Source organism: Callionymus lyra, chromosome 2 (genome assembly GCF_982586985.1).
Source record: "Callionymus lyra chromosome 2, fCalLyr1.hap1.1, whole genome shotgun sequence".
Classification (NCBI taxonomy): Eukaryota; Metazoa; Chordata; class Actinopteri; order Syngnathiformes; family Callionymidae; genus Callionymus; species Callionymus lyra.
In genome coordinates this window covers 35992709-36013951 of record NC_141819.1, presented here as the reverse complement: position 1 = coordinate 36013951, position 21243 = coordinate 35992709, and the positions used below count along the sequence as shown (strand labels likewise).

General features: G+C 36.9%; 1 protein-coding gene across 4 annotated transcripts in view; it reads left to right on the top strand.

Annotated features, from left to right (window-relative positions):
• The window catches only part of csnk1g2b (casein kinase 1, gamma 2b), a 34362-nt gene that overhangs the window by 10261 nt on the left and 2858 nt on the right, over positions 1–21243 (top strand). The window contains exons 3-10 of one of the 4 annotated variants that reach the window (XM_087784890.1): positions 5638–5707; positions 13568–13716; positions 14443–14677; positions 14901–14986; positions 17007–17091; positions 17215–17360; positions 18394–18477; positions 20479–20580. In XM_087784890.1, the coding sequence (XP_087641016.1) occupies positions 5638–5707; positions 13568–13716; positions 14443–14677; positions 14901–14986; positions 17007–17091; positions 17215–17360; positions 18394–18477; positions 20479–20580 (957 nt within the window). Of the gene's footprint in view, positions 1–5637; positions 5708–13567; positions 13717–14442; positions 14678–14900; positions 14987–17006; positions 17092–17211; positions 17361–18393; positions 18478–20478; positions 20581–21243 lie in introns of all 4 variants that reach the window. The other 3 variants (XM_087784889.1, XM_087784892.1, XM_087784891.1) reach the window with 3 other exon arrangements.

Sequence of the window (21243 nt, the reverse complement as noted above, 5' to 3'; positions counted from 1 at the left end):
GTTTGTCAGAACACTGTGAAGGCACAAAAGCTTTGTCAGCACGTTCGGTTGGAATTAAAGTGACATTTTGACGATTTAAGTTCTCCCGTAGTCTGCTTTGCCTTTCTGGAGTGCATACTGGTCGAGCTAAGAGAATAAATCCTTGGATGTCAACAGATTGTAAAAGCCCACCTTTAGTCCACCCGACTAATCCTCTAATGAATCTGTAGCCAGGAGAACACAGTAGTCTATTAGCACCAAACCTATTGTTAGTGAGAGGGCGTCACAACACTCGTGTCTTTCAGAAAAACACACGGCTTGGATAGCACTTTATAAATCCCTTGGTTTTTGGAAAATTAGATTGAAGCTGTCTAAGAACAACGACTTCAATTGATATTTTTTACCAAACAAATGTATCCAGTTTTCCACCTGCTGACCAGATACACCTATTTCTGCTTCAGTTCCGACAACACCTGCTCGACCCTTGTCTCTGTTTGATCTGGTTGGTCATCGGTTGATCATTAATAAAACCTCCGACCAGACTCTCTGGGTGTAGATGTTGACATTTGTGTCGCTCTCGAAGATCAGTTGAGTCACGTTGCCCGATGCATATTGTGAAATGTTGCCAGGGAGTCAAGCAAAGGTCGCTTTCTATTCTGGGTCTTGTGTATAATGCCGGTCCGGTTCCCTTGAAGTGGACCACACGGATGCCCCCGTTTGGAAACCAGGGATGACCCTATCTGGTTTTGTTGCTTCCTGCCTATATCATTTTAAGTTTATTGAAGTCGTACAGTAGTGCTTAAGCCCTGCCTGCTTTGTTTTTCTGGAGTTGAAATCTTGTTTACCATAACCACACTCTTCTTCTTCGTCAATCTCATCTTATTTACACATTTTAAGCCCATTGTAAACACATTGCGCATTTATTTTATCTACCCAAGTAATCTTAAGGTAACAACAGTAAATTCTATCAATTGAATAAAGGTGTATGTGGTTCATGCAATGAAAAAATATTTTGCTATAAAAAACTATTTTATAACTGTATGATTCAAAATATAATTGATAAGGTTAATAATCTCTCACTTTTAATGTGTTATGTAGATTAATACAATGTTATACATTATGTCTAAAAGAAAATATCATGGTTGTGAAAGGTTATAATCTCTTGCCATTTAATAACCTTTTTCTTATTTCCTGCATACTCACTAATAGCTCTTCCTGATTTTATATTTATAGTTTCCCTTTTTCCCCTCCTCATTTGCCACTCGTTACTTAATCTGGTCACCAAGAGCGCCTTCTCAGCTGTGTTGTAGCAGAGATCAGATTTAGCCGAGATGACATCATATGTGTTGGTTAATCCGAGGGAGAGGACTTTGCGGTGCTGATATTCCGTCTGACATTTCCCCTGCAGGTCAAAATACCACACCAATACATAAGCCTTTATGACATAATCTTAAATTTAGTTTGATCTTTTTTTTTTTTTCTGCTTGAAAATATCTTTGAAAGGACATGTTTATCAGGTAAAATGTACATTTACTGGTCACTATTCTGTGATACTTCAGTCTCCGATGATAGGCAAATATTTGTTAAATGGGTGTTGGTCCTTATTCATTATGTAAAAAGGTGTTTGATTGTGGAATGAATTGGCTCCCAACTAGCCCTTTAAAATAGGATAAACAAACAAGTATAACACCATATGTAAATAAACACTTTTAGTGGACTGGTTGCTTAAGATAACATCATCAGGCAACTGACTGATGGACTCATGGCCCTGACATGCCAAGGAGGCAATAAGATAACTCATGAATAAATACATTAATGCTGTATATATATATATCTATTCATCTATACCATGATCCCATCTTCAAGTCATATTTGAGTCTCTAACAATAGAGATGATAAAATTCCAGTCCAAGTGCTCACACTCTTCTATATACACACTTTATATACTTCTCCTACCTTTTTTATAGAAAATAAAAATGCACTTTTCCCTGTCTTTCTGTTACAATACAAAACACGTGTTGCTTTTGATTCTTAATTTGTTCTTATATGGAGTATTAAAAAAATCAATCAATCATGAATCCAATTCAAGTACTTATTTAGAAGCGTCAACAACTGATAGATCAAATTCTGAAAGGTGATTGATGGACTCATTACTTGAGTGCAGAGTGCATTTGACCTTTGGCAACAGAAGCTCAGTTAAGCCACTTGAAAAAATTAAAGTTAGGTGGCTTTGTAGCTTAACAGGCACTTCTAATCTTTTCCAAAAATATTGTGAAACGTTTACAAATAAGTTAAGACGTTATTAGAGGTTATCAAAACGTTTTTGAACACCTTTCAATCATAGTGTGTTTAAGGCAGCTACTGAAAGCAAATTATCTTAATTATTAAATTAATATTAACTATCAGGACAGTCTTAATAGATAAATAAGAATCAGCCTTTAAATCTTATTATCTTATTATCCCTTTTGCTATTAAGCATTTTTTTGTGAAATGGCCATTAAAAAGCAACAGTCTGTTTTTTTTTCTCATAACAAACAGACGAGCGCCACAATCACTTAACCTCCTTTGAGGGTGTAATGATAATTTGCCTGATTAAAGCCCTTAAAACTCTGATAGGTTTCATCACTGGGGTCTGGTAGATGAAGGGTGAGGAACAGCTGAGGCAGAAGGTTAGTGAAGCATCAGGTCAGACAGGGAAGGGCTCTTCTGGCTTGTGGGTCAGCTGTCCTGGACACTGGCCAGTCCACGTTGTATTATATGTCTCTTGGCCTTTGCCCTCAAATGCTCAAGTCATTCATTATTACCTGTAAACCTGCATTATTCACATACAGTTTATTGTTTTAAGGGTAAAAGTTGTTGCTCACTGTTGACATGTCTACATTTTGGATCACAAATGTTCTACTAGTCATTTTTGCAGGCAAAGCTTAATCTTTCTGGAAAAAATGATGTCTTCTAAGCACATAAAGCTGCTGTAAGCCTCTGTTTCCTATTGTAAGCTATTTTACAGGATTCTCTACAATCTGCTTTGACTTGTGATTTATATACCTTTTATATTTTCTTTGCTCTGACTGGCTGTCACTACTAGACTTTTAAGCGATGCCTGTAATTGACGCTTATGTGGGATGGGGATGACGCTGCAACAGCTCTTCGCAACGCCCTCTAGACTGGTCACATGTCTCTCCATCCCACAGCCGTCCAGTCCAGAGTGTCCTGTTTTCTCCTCCACACTGAATAATCCATGCTGTTGTGTTGCACTGCCTGGCATTTCATTGGTCAGGCTTCTGGAAGAAGCAGCTCTTAAATGATCATTTCAGTTCTTTATTGTAATTTGTTCTAACAGAGTGCGCCTGGAGCAGGTGAACATGCCCCCAGAATTTTGACGTCAACTTAATTTGAAATCACAGTCCCACGGTGCGCCAAACAGACCTGCGCCTACATAGAGGCTGCAAAACTAAGCCGTAAGCTGAAAATAATCAAGCTCCAAGCACCGCTGGCTGACTAAAGCGCGCCCTGCTGGCTGGCTGAAGTGCGAGAACCTAGTTCCCGCCCCCTTGAGTGGGCCCGCGGCAGAAAAGTGATCAAATAACCCCCCTAATGCAGCTCACTGAGGTTTTTTTAAAATAAGTGTTGGTATAAATGTGGGTATTTCATTTAAATTTTTCATGGCGTTTTTCCAATGATGCATGAAAACAAGCAGCTCCCTCCTTTACTTTAACTTTTATTTAACAAAACTGTTACTGTAAGACGTAACTTCGCCGATATGAGAGCATAAGAACAACATTAGTTCTTCACAATCATCAGCGCAGAACAGCTCTTTCAGTCTTAAAGGAACAGTAAAACAATCAAGAACGAGCTTGTAGTGTTTTACTTTTGTTTGTTCAAAAATGTAATTTTTTAAAATTTTATGCAAACCTAAATAAAAATCAAGACTTTGTTCACTATAATTTCTTTCAGCCTACATAGAAAATATTATATATTTCAGTTACTGACTTTTTAAATTAGGTTAAGTTTGATAAGAAATCATTTCATTTTGATTATCCCATTACCGGTATTTAGATTTCTTCATTGTTGAAAAGATAATAATAATAATAATGGTGATGGTGATGCAATTATTATTGTATATATTAATGTATATAGCCTTTCAGTGTTGTGTAGTGCTTTACATTAAAAAAAAATAGTTTAAAGTTGAATTTCACTTAAAATTCAACTTCACTCATTTTCTACTTACCCTTATGTATATTAATATTGAAATAATTTTTATAATAATCTGTTCTTTTTAGAGTTATGGACAACATTTTTTGTTCATTTTAATGTAGTGACAAATACCTTCATACTTCTGGTCTGTCCTCTTGGATTGAAGCATCGACATGAGAGCTTTAGGCTGTGGGCCTGGTATAATCCACTATAAACAAGACAAAAATATAGACTTGTATAATTTTCTTGGGAACAATTCCTCATGTTTGGATGTTTTTGAGTGACTTTTTGGAGGAAAATAAAGACGAAGAGGACAACTCGGCTCTAGTCGCTACATTAAAATGAACAAACATTTTGTCTATAACTATAAAAAGAACTGATTACTCTGAAACATAATAATGAGGGTGAGTAGAAAATGACTTGAAGTTTGAATTTTCGGCTAACTATCATTAACTATCATTATATACCACATATTGCCAATTGGTTTGCACCTATCAATGTAGGATTTTACTCTTCTGATCCTGATACTATATACTATAAACTTTATTCCAGGTTGTTACATTGATTGATAGGAGTATACTGTCGGAAATAAACGGCTACAAAATCCCTGACTGTGGCGAACAGGGCTTACTTGGCATGCACACTCCTACGTGCTGTCAAGCCACCAGAAGAGAAAATGCTGCTGATTTGATCAGGGCCTAATGGAGTGAATGTGGGAGCTTAACAGCCTTTCAGCTTTATATAATTCAAAATAGAAGTGCTTTGGAATTAGACATACATGAGAAACAACTTTCAAGATCAAATAATGTTTCTCAGAAATTGTCTGGAGTTTTACATAAGTTAAATCCTTTTGTTTTGTTATGTCACTTTAAAAGTGAGCGCCAATGGTTCATGCTGATATTAGCCATATGGGAGATTATATAATCAACCATATTAATTTATATTTTACTACCCATGTTGAAGCAGTGTTTGGTTTAGCACCAGCTAAAGGAGAGATTAAGGGAATTAAGTTTGGGGTGTGTTTGTACAATTCCCTCTACGTTTGTCTATAATGCCCTTGTCATCATGAGAATGGGGTTAATCAGATTACATTTTAGTTTGTAAAGCTTCCGCCTGTGATATAATGAACAATATGTCGCTTTGGGTTGATTATCAGTCATTAGAAAAAACCTGCTGTCCACCAGCTGGAACTTCTCTTTATCCTCTGATATCCACACGTCTGACCACAGTCTTAGACTATGGTTTAAGATCTGTAAAACGATAAAATACAACTCTGGTCTACACTTTTTTAACAAATATTTGAAAGTTTAAGTCGGAAATTACACAGGATTGTTTGTTATCTATGAATGTACGTGAACTGATTTAAACTGTCAAGATGAGATTGAAGCGATTGATGAATAAATATTTTCACAGAAGATCAAGAAGTGGTTTTTATAACCTTTTGTTTTCTCTGCTTCTTTTCAGGAACCTATAAAATCCAGGGCGCCGCAGCTTCACTTGGAGTATAGATTTTACAAACAGTTGGGGAATTCAGGTAAGAAATCTGTGCCACAGGTCTTTAAGATTGTTAAATCTGTGTTGAAAAAAAGATCTTGCTGGTGCAACAGAGTCTGTTTTGTGGTGAAAACTTGAGGTACTACATTTGGAACTTGGGTGTGGCCCTACGAAGCGGAACAATCTGTAATAATTGAATAAAATAATTCTGAAAGTAATGTTTTAGTTCATCTGTTGCAAAGGGAATGGGAGGTTTAAAAGACGTGGGTTAAATTGAAGACTACCAATAAGTCATTCATAGTTTTTGTTTGTCAATTGATTCCCTTCTAGATGGGGGTTTATGCAAATGTTTTTTTTTAACCAGTAGCAAAAAGAATAAGGGGATTAATTGTGGCTTATGCTGAAAGAAAAAGTTAACTGTCTTGTCCACATATTCAGGTGCAATCTATAGTCCTAAAATAATAATGCAAAGGAATGGCAATATAAAATAAAACTAAATGATGAAAGAAAAACAATTTCAACATATATACTTATAATACTCTATAAGCCACTGTTGTCTTTTGTAATGTGGGAAATAATTACACAGAACAAATGGTACACAAAAGAAATTGGTTAGGACTTTACATTCTTCTGTTATTTAAATGACCTCAACTATAGTCCACTGACTCCTTCACCACTTTCCCTCTTAAAGTCTCCTGTCATCATTGTCATCATCTGTAGTTGAAAGTTAACTGTTATGGTGGTTTGAGCTGTTACCCCTCTGGGTGCTCCTACCACAATGCATGTTGACTTGGTGGTGCATAAATACACATGGGCTTCAACTGCCCTTGTGTATTCATGCACTCTTGAAATGTCAACAGGGACATTCACAGTGCCATGGTACAAAACTTTGTCTTAGATCATTCATGATAGTTTATCTATACTATAATCTCAACATTGTTGCTTTTAAAGGTTTCTTATCTACCCATTAAAACAAAATGATAACTTCACTCTTATGTCATTCTTTCGTCTTACCAGCAAACATCACTACTTTGTTTAGATAATTTGCTTTAAATATGTACTTAACCTTTTGAGCTTGTGGGTTTACTGATTAAAAAGCAAAGAACGAAGTTTGAGTGTTTTTATTTCAGTTGATCTGAGCAACTAAAACACTGCCAAACTTTGACAGCATGAATGTTAAACGATGCAGACGATTAAAAATCAAGTTTTTTATCTTGAAAGGAATAACTCCAAAGCTGAAGAATAATGATGGATTGTGCCTAATAGGATGAACAGGAAGGCACGCCCGAATAGGTTTATTGATCGAAGGCTAGAGGAGTTGAAGAAAATTAGTAGAAATAATTGAATATAAAGGATGCATATTTAATTTCTATCATTTAAATAGTATTGTATTTACATGCTAAACACTCTCATTTTTAGACTGCACTTAATTCTGTTCGGTTTATTTCACTGTAGGAAAAATGTTTTTGCTTGGTTGTGACTTTGGAGTATAATATAGTGACACGTGCCGACATCCTGTCTCCTTGTGCCAAAGCAAAGGCCCAACACTGTTGATCTGGAGGTGGGGCATTCGGGCAGTCCTTGACTATTTATAGACGTCCCTTTACAAGCAGTTGGGCCATTGTGGTGTGTTTATTTAGATGGTTTCCTCAGTCTGCACCTCCCTGTTCCCTATGATTGACTGGCTTTCTGGAGGAGATAGCAGAGGAAACTTTGATATGTTCTGCAAACCAGGGTGTGGTCTATTATTCCTATGACTGCTCTTATGAGAGTTTTGAATTGTGCACATATACCAAGAAGGACTTTCCATCTTGCTTGGGAAAGAAACATCAATGTTTTGCCAGTGTCCAGCCAGTTTTTTTTTTAGCAGTCAGCATTATTCAGATGTATTTCAGATTGATAGTACAAGGTGACTTGCGTAGTTAGAGAAACAATTCATGCCTTTTTTAAAAAAGCTGCTTAAACGCTGTCTTGCTCCAGCAACATTAATTTTACCACACAAAATTATAAATAAATGTGTCCACCAACAATAATTGTTTACAAATAAGCTGCCATAGTACTTCTGCAATCAGTCAGGTGGCAGGGAAGATTGTCTTGGACAAATATAATAATATAATCATTTAAATGTATTTGAAGCATAGCTGTTCAGCCGACATACGGAGGCTTGTGTGGAATGATGCATGTAAGCAAGAGACGTGTCCGTCATGCCTGTCTACTGTATGGACAGAGAGTAAAGGGTCTGCACAGTTAAATCTTTTTAATGAAAAAGTGTCAAACGTGTCACATAAAGCGGACGATGTGGATCGATGTTTTTCATTTTGTGTCGATGTAGTAGAATCATTAAATGACAAATCCCTGTGGCGCTGTGTTTTGTTACTCTACTATGGTGAAGTATTGCAGATGAAAACTTGGGAAATCAGAGAGATTTTTGTCGTCCTTGGCAACCTTTATATCGCTCATTTATCTTGGGCGGTGTTATATAATGTTGGTGTGATAACCTGAGTGCTTGTCCTAAACTAGAAACTGCTAACCCCTTATTAAGTTCTTAAAAGGAAAGAAGGGATGTACGGTTGTTGAACAAATACTATGTCGACCATAAAATGCCAACAGCACTATCCATTGCACCTTTAAATTAGTTATACTGGGAACAAAATACCCAATAAAACCTTAAGGTAAAACATAGAATTTTGATGAACTATATAAACAAACCCTAACATTTTTAAAAAATATATAAAAGCAAAGATCTTGAAAGATTATGGCTCATCAAAATTGGTGAGATGGCTAGAAACAGCTTAGTTAATAGATATAGTTTTTCATCGGGGTCTGTCGGTGTTCTTTATACTTGTTACCCATCATGGCCTATCACAACAGTATTAATAAATTTGATACAGTGGTTCTGTTTGCTTCAATTTTTGTCAATTTTCCTGATATCTTGACGTACATGTAGCTGTTCTCTTCATTTTATTACTTGTCTAATCTTTGGCACCAAGCTGGATGATTCATTTTGTCACTGTTGGCAATGAAAATCGTGATTTTTTTTTTTTTTTAATGTATTTCTGATAAAGATTAAATACACATTTTGTTGTCTTTTAGTGCTTTGAAAATGGACTGCTGAAGTCGCATAAATGTTTTATTATTAGCCTCTGGACATTTAAAGCGAAACTCACTAGCTACTAAAGCTACACCTTACTTGTACAAACCAGGTCTCTTCTTCGTGCAACAACAGAAAAAAGGTTCTGGAACTACTATGTGGATGTTTTACTGATTTGATGTGCATCACACATTGACTCAGGGTTATTTTCAGGCATATTCTGAAGTCCATTTCTGTCATCTAGTGTCTGTAGAGGCCAATTCTGAGACATCAAGCATTATGTTGTCTGAAGTGATGAGTAGTTTGTGAACTGATCATTTAGTGGTTGAAGTTTGCAATAAACAAGTTAGTTTGACTGTGGTATTGACACCTTTGAGCTAAGTAGTGCTTGGACATCCCAGTGAATCCGTCCTTTCTTAAAACCAGTCCAGCACAAACAACGTTATCACATTAAAAGTCACAAATCAGCTGCTTGTTTGACATTACTACTTCTGCTGTCATTCTTAAATGTGTGTGAGTGAGTGTATCTTGATGCCATTTCTCATTTTTGACTCTGTAGCATTTTTAAGCCACCTTTTTTATTTTGACCCATTTTCCAAAAATGTCTTCATCGTTGTGTTTTGCAACTCAGGTTTTGATACCTTGAGTTGGCGTCCAAGCAAATAAACCGCTGTTAGCCCAGATTCATGCACATTGAAACGCATCCAAATATAAATGCAACTTGAAAGGCAAGTGGGAGCTGGAGGGGATTTTAGCCAACGTGTGAAACAAACCCAAAAGATAAACAACCCAGTCTGTCTGATAAGCACTTAATTTGGTCTAGTTGTCACAGAGCAGCATGCATGCATGACTGAGAACGGTTCTTTAGCAAGACAAAACCAACTGACCTAGTTTCTCTAAGACCACAAGAGTGAGCTCTGGAAGACCTTCAGGAACCTTGTCAAAATTGTCATCTTTATTCGTATCGTTGCTTCTTCTATTCATTTCCATTTGTTTGAAACTTTGTATCCAGTTGCTAAGGATTGGCAGGCCCTTAGCTGCCGGGTCAGAGCACTGATCACATTCCATTGCCTGGACAAGGATTTATTTATTTAATTTTTTACATCATTAAGTCTTCCTCCAGCATTCTCTCTGTGTTCACTCCACAATCTAAATGTTTAATACATATTCTCGCCCACTTCTGCTCTTCATTCTCTCGCTGACCTCGCCAGCCCTCTCAGTCAGCAGCGCTTTACATTGTGACATTTTAAAGTCTATGCTTACATTGGGAGGCAGCTGCATACAATGGAAGAAATTGTTTCTAATTATTGCAGGAGCTTGGTCAAGGTCTGATTCAACTTTATTGATATGGTAATATCAACGATTAAATATCATCATTTTTGAATGGGTTCATTAATTCATCTTGAATACAAAAAAAAACACTTTTTTTTTTTTTTTTTAAACCTTCGTAGTCTTGCTTATGACAGTCAGAATATGAAAATATCATTTTCCACCATTCGTTTGGTCAAGTGCCATCAGTTTCCACCTCCAAGTGACTCATTTTGAAAACAAAGTGCGGCGTGAGTACAGGTAAATTTATTTACTTCATGTAGTTGTAAGCATAATCTTAAACTTGCAGATTTGTACACATTCAAGGCAAAAACTTAAAAACTCCTGAAAAGTTTTGCTAAAAAAAAGATAACATCATTTTATGGGGGCCGTCAGAGGGTTATCTCAAAATCCAATTACGTTAATGTCCCATGTTGATGACCCATGAAGATGTCGGTGTGTAAGATATCACGCTTATCTTGGAGAGAGATTTGAACAAATGTGCTGATATTTAAAAAAAAAAAAGAAAGAAGAAAACATAAAGTTGGAAGATTTTGATTGGAGTGACAAACACAGATCATTAACATATATTGTTTTTTCAGATACATTTTCGGAACTCTAGCTTGATAGTCTAAAGATTTTTTAACACCTGATCTATATACGTAAATAATGATTGTGCTTTACTCATAACGATAATGATTTAAATGTAAGTAAGTTTTTATATATATATATATATATATATATATATATATATATAGCGCTTTTCCAGACCAGGGTCACAAACGCTTAAACAATCACAACAATATTCAATAAAATAAACTTCGGTCTATGTTGAAGACTTATTACAGCCTCCCGGCAATGTAACCGGACAGAAATTTAGCCAGTAATGACCTAAAAACTTTGCTCTGGACTTCTTCCTCCCACCATTTTTAACATTGCTCGCAGCTGCTGTAGGCACCAATCTTCACTCACCACCAGCAGCACAAGATGATAATACTGTGTGTGCTTTCTGTTTGTGATGACTGGGCTTTGAATGCCCTCTAGATTTGGGCCAAGCTTCGATGAGTCAGCCACCCGGCGAATGCTTGTGGCTACTTCATCTGCAGTCAGCTCCATTAGAAGGAAGTCCCAGAGACAGAATCGCAGGTGTGATTGTTTAAAATAACTGAATTATTTTCCTAATCAAAAAAGTCCTAAAAGGCTTAACATTCATGAACCTAAAAATAAGAACTTAATAGACATTACTTGCATTACATGTATAAAAGTATCAATAAAATGTATCTGTCTATAGAAAGTTTAGAAATGTGAACACAAATAAGTAAGGACTAACAAACGTCGGTTACAGCAGGGACTCTCTGAGCAGATATAGTCACATTTCCACTTCAACATGATTCATGTTGCAACTTCGGAAAGAGACATTAACCTGGCATCTACCATTGGGAAGTGTATTTTAATTCAGAATTAACTTTTTTCTAAATGGCCCAAAGCAATACCAGGCAACATGTACGAATTCATGTTTTACTTTTTCAGATTTGGAATATTTCTGAATTGATTTTAAATATAATTTGAAATGCTTACATTTAAATCGCCTCATTAAGGAAACTGTGAAAGTGCAAACAATGAATTAAGTTGTACGAAGCGCACACTTGGAGATACAAAGCTTTTTTATGTTTTGTTACTTTTCAGTCAAATAAATGTTGCCAAATTATGTTCTGGCATTTTTACAGTGAAATTGAACTATACTAGTGATTGACAAAATATGACTGGAGTCGGTCATTTTTCAGCTTCTGTGACTCTCACCCAAGTTTAAACTCCTCTGTAGAACCTGACAGAAGCAGGTATAAAAATTCTTATCACTAATCTTGGCCTATGACTCCTCGTGAGCGCAGAGTAGAATGTGGACAATGGGAAAGAGCCAATAGGTCTTTAGCGTCCCAGCTACTGGTAGGACATGTGCTGCTGTGTCAGAACTATTTTCGCAGCTGGTGCGAAGAATCACTGGACGTGTGTCGGGTTTCTACTTTCATCTCAAAGCTGAAGCTCAAGAGCCAAACTGGATTGTCACAAGATTCTCCAGAGATCCTCTCCGTTTAATTTTCAAACAAAATTCCCCAATTTCAGTTGTCTGATCCTGAATGGTGATGAGATTCAATTTACTCAGTTCAAAGGATTTAACAATTTTAGTGTGTGGAATTTGTCACATATTGTTTTGACAAAGTATAACTGTGCCACATGTCTCTATACACAAGTGTGTTCCTGATTCACACAAAGTGCAGAAAAAGGACAAGGTCCACCAATGCTGGTTCTTAATATTTGATGTAGTTAATGATTCTAAGTTTTTCTTTGATCTGTAGACTTTTTTTTTTTTAAGTTTGTGGTAACCCAATAGCCACAATGTTTCCTAACAGGAAGGGATACATAAGAAAATGTTTCCTCATTTCTTATTATAAATATATTTATGCTCAGTGATTTTTAGTTAACATGTGTAAAGATTAGTCTTGTATACTTACTATTAGACATATGGATATTAGCTTAAAATGTGATGGTTTAATAGGCAACCAAACACGGCTGTGATTTTTCTGAAAACTAAATCTACATTTTCTCATTCTGCTATTTAGGCACAGCTGAATGTTTTTTTTTTTTTCTGTATAAACATGGCGCCAAGATGAATCTGTGATCAGGTTCACAGTGACCTTTAAGTCATCTCAGCAGAGAAACCTGCCGGTGATTCATGTATCTGATGGTGTTCTCTCATGATTATAAAATGATTGTTGACACCTGACAGGCTGTTTGTTTTCCTATTGCTCTCATGGATGTAGTTATTATGGAAAGTATAAATCTAACAAGTTTATCCTGTTTAAAAGTATATAAAAAGGGGAGTTTTTATTTTTTAAATTGTTTACCCATACACATTATTGAAGGTGTGCATGCATGACCGACCGGGGAACAGGTGTGGTGGGTTCAGGTAGCAAAGGTATTAATCCTCTGATTGTTGTTGACTTGCCCAGTTCTCGTACTCCACGCCTGCTTTCCAGCAGTCCTGAGGCAATTTGTCATTTCTGCTTTCATTTCGCTGTTGATCCTGCTTCTGTGTTTTGAACTTCAAACCAGAATGATTGTTCACGTCAGTACCTGTCAAAAACATTTTGTCATCAACTTTCTAGGTTTTTGGTCCACTGCCCTTTCAGTGGTCCACTATTTCAGACACGATTAAATCATATAATGTAGTTGGTTGTTTAACATCCACATCTATGTCTATTTTTAAAAAAAATATAAATGTATTAATTTTGATTTATTCTGTTGTGCTTTTGTTTTTTTCCATCTTAATTACTGAGTTTAATTGTGATATCTTTGATCAACTGTGATTATGGGTGATCATGTTTTTTTTGTTATGACTTAATCTGTGAGACAGAAATGATGAAAATAATAGTGAATAATAGTCACTGACATGATTCTCTCAACTAAATTCTTTCCTAAAACCATTTCTTTGTTTTTCAACAGAGGGAATACCACAGGTATACTACTTTGGCCCCTGTGGGAAATATAATGCCATGGTTCTGGAGCTGCTTGGACCCAGTCTAGAGGACCTATTTGACCTCTGTGACCGTACCTTCTCCCTCAAAACCGTCCTCATGATAGCCATACAGCTGGTAAGAAAAGAGAAATTTGTTCGTAAATCGTTACATTGGTTCAGAGGTCAGCCATTTTGAAAGCTGATTTAGTTTATTGTTAAAGGATTTTTGGTTTACTCCAACATCTGCATCAAAGGCTCTTCTTCTTCAGTAATGCAAGGTTCTATTTATGATTGGAAAAGATTAATAGCTTTAAGTGATTAAAACAAGAATAGATCCAGCCTCCCAAAATAATTCCTGTTGGAAAAGATGACATACAAACTAATTCCACAGTTGAATATTTTGTTTGTCTCTCACTGCAAGGTTTTGATTATTATTCCTAAATATCACTCAAATTTCCTGTCTGTCAATGAAGACGTACTAATGTTTTTGTTTAACTAGGCAAAGATGTAGGTCCTCTTATTTTGATGAATGAAGTCAATGTGCATATTTTGCCCAAATCCTGAAAATGTAACCGTGTGTTGCAATTATAATGTATATTGTGTATATTGCGCTTCTATTGTTTATTATACTTCCAGCGTTTTGGAATGCTCTTTTATTATTATTAATAATATTATTTTATTTTAATTTTACATTTATTCTTTAAACATGTGGACTGAATGTTTAATGTCTTCCTACTGTCAACTAGCTGCTCTGGTAACACATTTAGCCACTGTGGGAATGAAGGAATGTCTTATTTTATATTGATTATCCATTAAAAGAAAAGAAGAAATCATTTGCTTAATTGAGTTTACTGACCTCTAGATTACACGGATGGAGTACGTCCACAACAAGAGTCTGATATACCGGGATGTGAAGCCCGAGAACTTCCTCGTGGGGCGGCCAGGAAGCAAGAGGCAGCACACCATCCACATCATTGACTTTGGTCTGGCCAAAGAGTACATAGATCCTGAGACCAAAAAACACATCCCATACCGGGAGCACAAGAGTCTGACTGGAACGGCACGCTACATGAGCATCAACACACATTTGGGAAAAGGTGAGTCCTATACTGTACTTGTGTCAACATCACGACTCAACAGAAATCCCCCCCACAGAGTAATGTGTCGCGTATTATTTGTAACCAGGTCATTGCCAGTTTCTCCAATGATGCCCGTCTGACCATAATTACAGTCATTGTGTGTGTTCTGTTTCCTCATGCTAAGTGGTCAAACAGGGATTTAAGGCTTGAGTTCAACAAGTTTTACTGTTTTGTTTTGCAGAACAAAGCAGAAGGGATGATTTGGAGGCGTTGGGGCACATGTTTATGTATTTCCTCCGTGGCAGCCTCCCATGGCAGGGCCTGAAGGTATGGCAGTTAAGATATCAAAGGATTTCTCCTTTTTATGCAAGTGTGAAATAACCCCAGAAGATAAGATCTCTGTTTTACTTGTTCGCTATGATTTTGCAATCAGACTTCTTAGACGGGTTAGTAGAACAACTAAAGACAGGTTTATTTACACAATCAAAAAGGACACCCTTGACATGTCCCTCGTCTATCACATGGAAAAACATACTGCTCGAACATACACCAAGATTTCTTCAGGTGACAGTATTTAATAGATATTTCATTCATCATAGAGGGCCTTTAAAATGATCCTTTGGTTGATTTTATATTCTCTAATGTGTAATGTAGATATACATTTTTTTATTGAAATGTTGTTTTTGTTCCCCAATAATTTAATTAAATAATTTCTACATTGAAAGGTTGAATTTGTTTGAATTCAATAATTTAATTAAATAATGGCACTTTTTTAGCTGAAAACTAGATGAATATTTTCTTAATGAATTGGCTGTTAACAAATCACAGCAATTGCATAATAAAGTCCTTCTAGATCTGGTGTAATGATCAGCAACACAGTCGGAGCTCAATTAAAACTCATGAAGCCTCTACTGAAAACAAGATTTCCCTCTTGTTGTGTTACATCAGAAAATCTGTTATATAAAATAATTCCAGATGCTGGCAGAGGAGTGGTTTGTGTGCGGTTTAGTAGGAGGAAAATATGAAAGGCCTACGTGAAATGAGAAGATGTGAACATTTGTTAGGTGGGAGGAAGCCTGTGGTAGTGAAAGATGTAGGATGGTGGAGGAAGCCACGTGGCCTGGGCATAAACATTAAACAACTTCTTGTGGAACACAATGCAATGATCACTATATGTGTCATTTAAAGAGATTTTTAGACTTACTACTATACTATTTAAACAGTATATCTGGTTGTAAACAAAATTATGATGAAATGTTTTTGCACAAGCCATTATCAGGGGGAAAATGGCACCTATTGTAAAAGATGATTGTGAAATGTGAGGTTATAAAAATACATTTAAAAAAAAAAAATCTTTGATAATTATTTTTTTTACTAACAAGAAATGTTGGTGTGTGTATATATGTGTATGTGTGTCACAAAAACTCTTATTGTATACAGTATTTATTTTCATTTTCTCATCTTTTTTTTCTTTATTTTTGTTGACAATTCCTAAAAGGACTGTTTCTGTTCTCTTCACAACATAAAAGTATTTATGCAAATGTTAACACAAGCAAACACTTTCCTTTAGTGAAATAATTACAGTGACGACAAGGTACTGTTGGGTTCCATTAGTTCTTTTAGGTTGTTTTATTTGCTCATAAATATATAAATAAATCGAATAAAAAGAACATTGAAACAAAGAAAAGATGGTGAAATATAAAAACAAACTAGTCTACCAAATAAAACTATGCTTCAAATATTTGCGTGTCTAGAAAGAGTTTAGCAATTTCATTTTGTTTAAAAATGCCATGCAAATGCTTTCTCTGCATTCCTGGAAGAATGTGGTGCGTTCAATAGTGTAGGACAAATACAATGTAAAAAAACTAAAGTTTGCTTAATGAAATTAAACTTTCTAGGGAACAAACTTTTTTTTAATTCGGGAAACCGGGTCACCTTGACCCAGAGGTAACACGAGGGTTAAAAATCACAGCCAGAACATGAAACAAAAATACTTTAACTATGTAGAAAATAACACAACGGATTTAACAACGATTACATGTTCAACATGCAGCACGTACATTATTGACATTACAGAACTATTGTTCTTGGATAAAGTTTACCAGTTGTCCATACCATGCAAGTCACGCTTGAAAAGGTTCCTTTGAAAAGAATGTTGTGTCAAGATGACTTCAGCGATAAAAGCAGATATCTCTTCTTTCTGTTCTGCTCTTTGCTTAGTTTATATAAAGGTTGTTTATCAGTGGAAGAGTGGGGAAGTTGTTTAACAGTGAAATAGAAGGTTACAGACGGCTGCAAAGCATGCTCCATCCTTTTGTTGACATTTCTGTGCTGTGTCCACCTTCAGGCTGACACTTTGAAGGAGAGGTATCAGAAAATCGGGGACACCAAACGAGCGACGCCCATAGAAGTTCTCTGCGAAAGCTTCCCCGGTCAGTAGATCCTGATTTATGACGTTACATTTTCAGCCTGTTCTTTGTCTTCTGAGCCACTGACATTTCACTTTTTGTTTGTCCCGTCAACATTTAACTACGGACTGACCTTTGCTACAGAAGAGATGGCCACCTACCTGCGCTATGTGAGGAGGCTGGACTTCTTCGAGAAGCCAGACTACGACTACTTGAGGAAACTCTTCACCGATCTCTTCGATAGGAACAACTATGTCTTCGACTATGAATATGACTGGGTCGGCAAATCACTTGTGAGTCTCTGATTGGTCGTTCCTCTACAACTCATCCGTCAAACTCAAGGCCTAGGGGCTAAATCCAGTCTCCCAAGTCATATCGTGCGGCCCCCTGGATGGTCGGTGAATAACGAAGTAAAATGGCAACATATTACGATGGCTGTTTAAGACTTAAGTTAAGGAACAGCGGTTGTAGAAATACATTGGTCACTTTTAATACTGTGTTTTACATTCTTTTGCGGTAAGACATATTTAAATTAATCGTATCACGATATATTCAGGAAGTCAAAGTTCCTTGTCATTGTTACAAACTGGTTATTTACTTGAACAGCGGATCAGTTTAAACAAACCACAGAATTTGTTGGGAGGCCCTAATTTCCGCACCGTTCTTACTTATGGTGCAGGAAAAGTTAATCCAATGCAATGCATTTCTACACACTGCTCTATTTAGTGATGTCTGATTGGTCACTGCAATACTGTATGTAAAAACTAAGTCTATGTTACTTTGTCAAAAGTGATCGACAGCTGTTATTGTTTGGTTGGGCGGCAAAGCTTTATAGGAGCTGTTCAGGATAAAGATAATTGTTGAGAGGGATATTAAATTGAATTGTTGTTAAATTAAACAAGTGAAAAATCATACTCACTCAATGCTACTACTTCTGCTACTTGACTTGCTGATTTGGTTTATTTAAAGAAGTTTTTTTTGAAGAATATAACCCCTCAGGTACCACGGTACACGGAGACTTCCAATAAGAGGCAAACTGATTTTGAAGTAAAGGAATCCAAGAGCAGAGATTATTAACATGAAACCTCCCATTAGGAAAATATAAATTTTCTCGGACCTGCACCTAAGACTGAAATATTTTGTCTTTGTAGTCTTATATTTGTTGTAGAGCAGCAGTCTCAAACTCTGTCAGTTTTGTTGGTAAGAAGTTTTTGAGATTCGTTCGGGTGACTGAAAATCATCTGCAGTTCTGACCTTTTTGCTGAAGAATGAGCCAGGAAAGTGTTACGTTGCTGTTGAATAACAGTGTTTTAATGTTTCCTTCAGCCCACACCGATAGGCCCCATCCCCAGTGACACGCCCCTGCAGCCCAGCAGCAGAGACAAAGCACAACAGCAGACCAAAAACCAGGTGAGGTCATCAACATAAACACATAAAGAAATAAAACACAACACACCTGCCAACCATCACACACCGGTCCTCTGACCGAGCAACCGGCCAACAACCTGTAGATCCAGTTTGCAGGTATTTTGTCCAACTGTAAGCAACTTCCTGGTGTCGACAGTAATGTCAACTATTTTAAGACGGAACATGTCTTCTGGGCTCATTAGCCGATGGGATGTTTCTGGCTTGACTCCTCTCACCACTCTAAGCTCCAGTCATTGCATGAATGAGTTGAAAATTCTTACTGCAATTTTCACACCAACGATGACTCTAGGCTTAGTGTGTGTTCCAGTGTTTTTCTTCCTCTTTAATCGCATGTTATCCGAGCCTTGTCTGGTAATGTAAAGATTCATGAGAACTTATGTTGTTTTGAGTGAGTCACAGCTTCCAGTCAGGCCAAACAGGAGGTGCTCCAGACTTTATGATTGAGTTATTACCAGCCACTTTTACGGCTCCACTTCTAATGGGATTGGCTCTGAGAACATCTGGCCACTTTTATAGCACCACCTTCAGTCCAAGTTCCTCATTTACAATTTGTTCACTACAGTCTTTCACTGTGGCTTTTTTATTATACAGTGTAAACTAAGCGTAAAGGTGGGAGCCAATATTTATTTTATACATTTACTTTTATTATAGAAATTCAAATGAGTTCCAAACAACATTAGTTTTTAACCAGTTCTATGTTAGAAATTAAATGCATAAACCGCCATAAGTGAAGTGAAGTCCTCTCTGCGGCTATTGAAGGATTATTCCTGCAAGATCTGTTTTTTTAGGACAACATTGGCGACAATCGCATGGATTTTGCGAAGCATTATATTTTCAGGACGTTATTTAGTCAGAATAGTTTGAATGAAAGTGGTTTGAGACCAATGTGATGCTACTTGAACTTTCAAACTGTAAACACAAACATGCTCAAATTACCCAGAAGAGAAATTGATTTGAGATTTTACACTCATGAAGAGTTTTTACTTTCCACTCTAGTCATCAAATAATTACTTTAAGACAATCTGTCAAACTCATGGCCGCGGGACAGAAATCCGGCCTGAAAATTAATTTTATGTGGCCCAACGGCTGTTATGCTCAGAATTAAAGTAGATTAATGTTCATGTTGATATTGTGACCTTTAAAGACTTTAAAATAAGTAACGACAAGAACAAAAAGACTGACTTGGAGTGCAATAAGATTTTGTCCTCTTACGTATGTGATTGAGCTTTGACATAAGCGAACTTACGATGTTGGATATTTAAGTCTTTATTTCAATAGAATCAAGGGTTTCTGCCCATCTCACACTAACATACATATTACATTTTAAATAGTAATTTACAAGCTTAACTCGTAAACATACAATTTTATATACTTTATCCATCTGTTACCTATGGTCGATTTCAATATAATGAGGGTAATGGATGAGATAACTCAAATTTTAAACAGAATTTTCTAATTATGCAAAACATGTAGAATTATAAAATGATGTCGGCACACTAAAAATGGTAGAATAGTAATGCTCTAATTCAATGTTCCAAAAACAAAGTGGTTCTATCTGGTGGTCACTGGAAACTTGGGCACATTTAATTCTGTGCTAATGGCCCACTTTGTCAGTGCTATTGACCGGACACAAGTCGTCGATCAGTGGAACTGTTAACCTGTTAGCGAGAGGGTCAAGGCTGTCCTCCTTTACTCCTGCATGTCCTGTACCAGCGTTTTGATCTGTGCTTTGACACAAATGTTTGCTTCCCTCTTCTCCTGGAATAACATAGTTTGTCTTAACAAGCCTGCTTCAGCTTGGGAGATGTCTTCTATAATTTTTGTTTTGTTTTTATTTCCTCCCTCCCCCCTTTTGTTCCTCACTCCCACCACTACGCTGACCCTTACACCACACCCTCCCCCCCACCTCCTCATCACATCATGACCACCTGCCTCCTCAACCCTCCCCCCTCAACCCCCTTTTTTTTTGCTCTATGCGTCAAGTCGCCTGAGCCCAAAGGAAGTGAGTCTCAGCCCACTCCCGTGACCAATAAGGAGACTCTGGGGTCGCACCTCACAGCTGAGCGGCTGGGGGGCTCTGTTCAGGTACTGCTGCTGCTTCATGGCATCTGATCGTGCATGAGTGCTCTTGACGTGCTTGTGTGTGTGCTGCCTTCTCACTACTTGTTGTGTGTCTGACTCCTGGTGTGCGACTTCTGTTTGTGTTCACCCGCCTCTGCTGCTCCTCCTGTTCTTCTGAGTTAACCTGCTGCACTCCTGAGTGCCCCGCAGTCACTAGAAACATCAGTGTTAGCTACTCAGGTTGAACCAGAAGAGAAGGCTTCATTGCTGTCCTCCATATTTGCTTTACAAAAACCGTCAAAGTCCCTCCATGTTCATGTTGTGGGACACGTCTGCCACCTAGTGTTCGGCTCCTAGAACTGCGCTATCAAACTTCCTACGGAGTTGCTTTAGTTGGAGATTTTTTTATATGAACTCTGCCAGCTGGTCTACCTTGACATGGACAATAAATCTCTAAAAAAACATTGAAGGTTATTTGATAAAAAAGGTACAAAATGATACTTGACTCTTGTCTTATACATGGTAGTACAGACTTTACTGGAAGGTATGCACTTTAACTTTAAACTTTGTATGAATATGTTGTCAATATTGCTTTTAATCACAGAATTAATTAATTTGCCAAATATGTTTTTGTGTTTTAAGATAAGAAATGTCATTATTTGTCACAGTGAGGAAATGCGTGTTGTC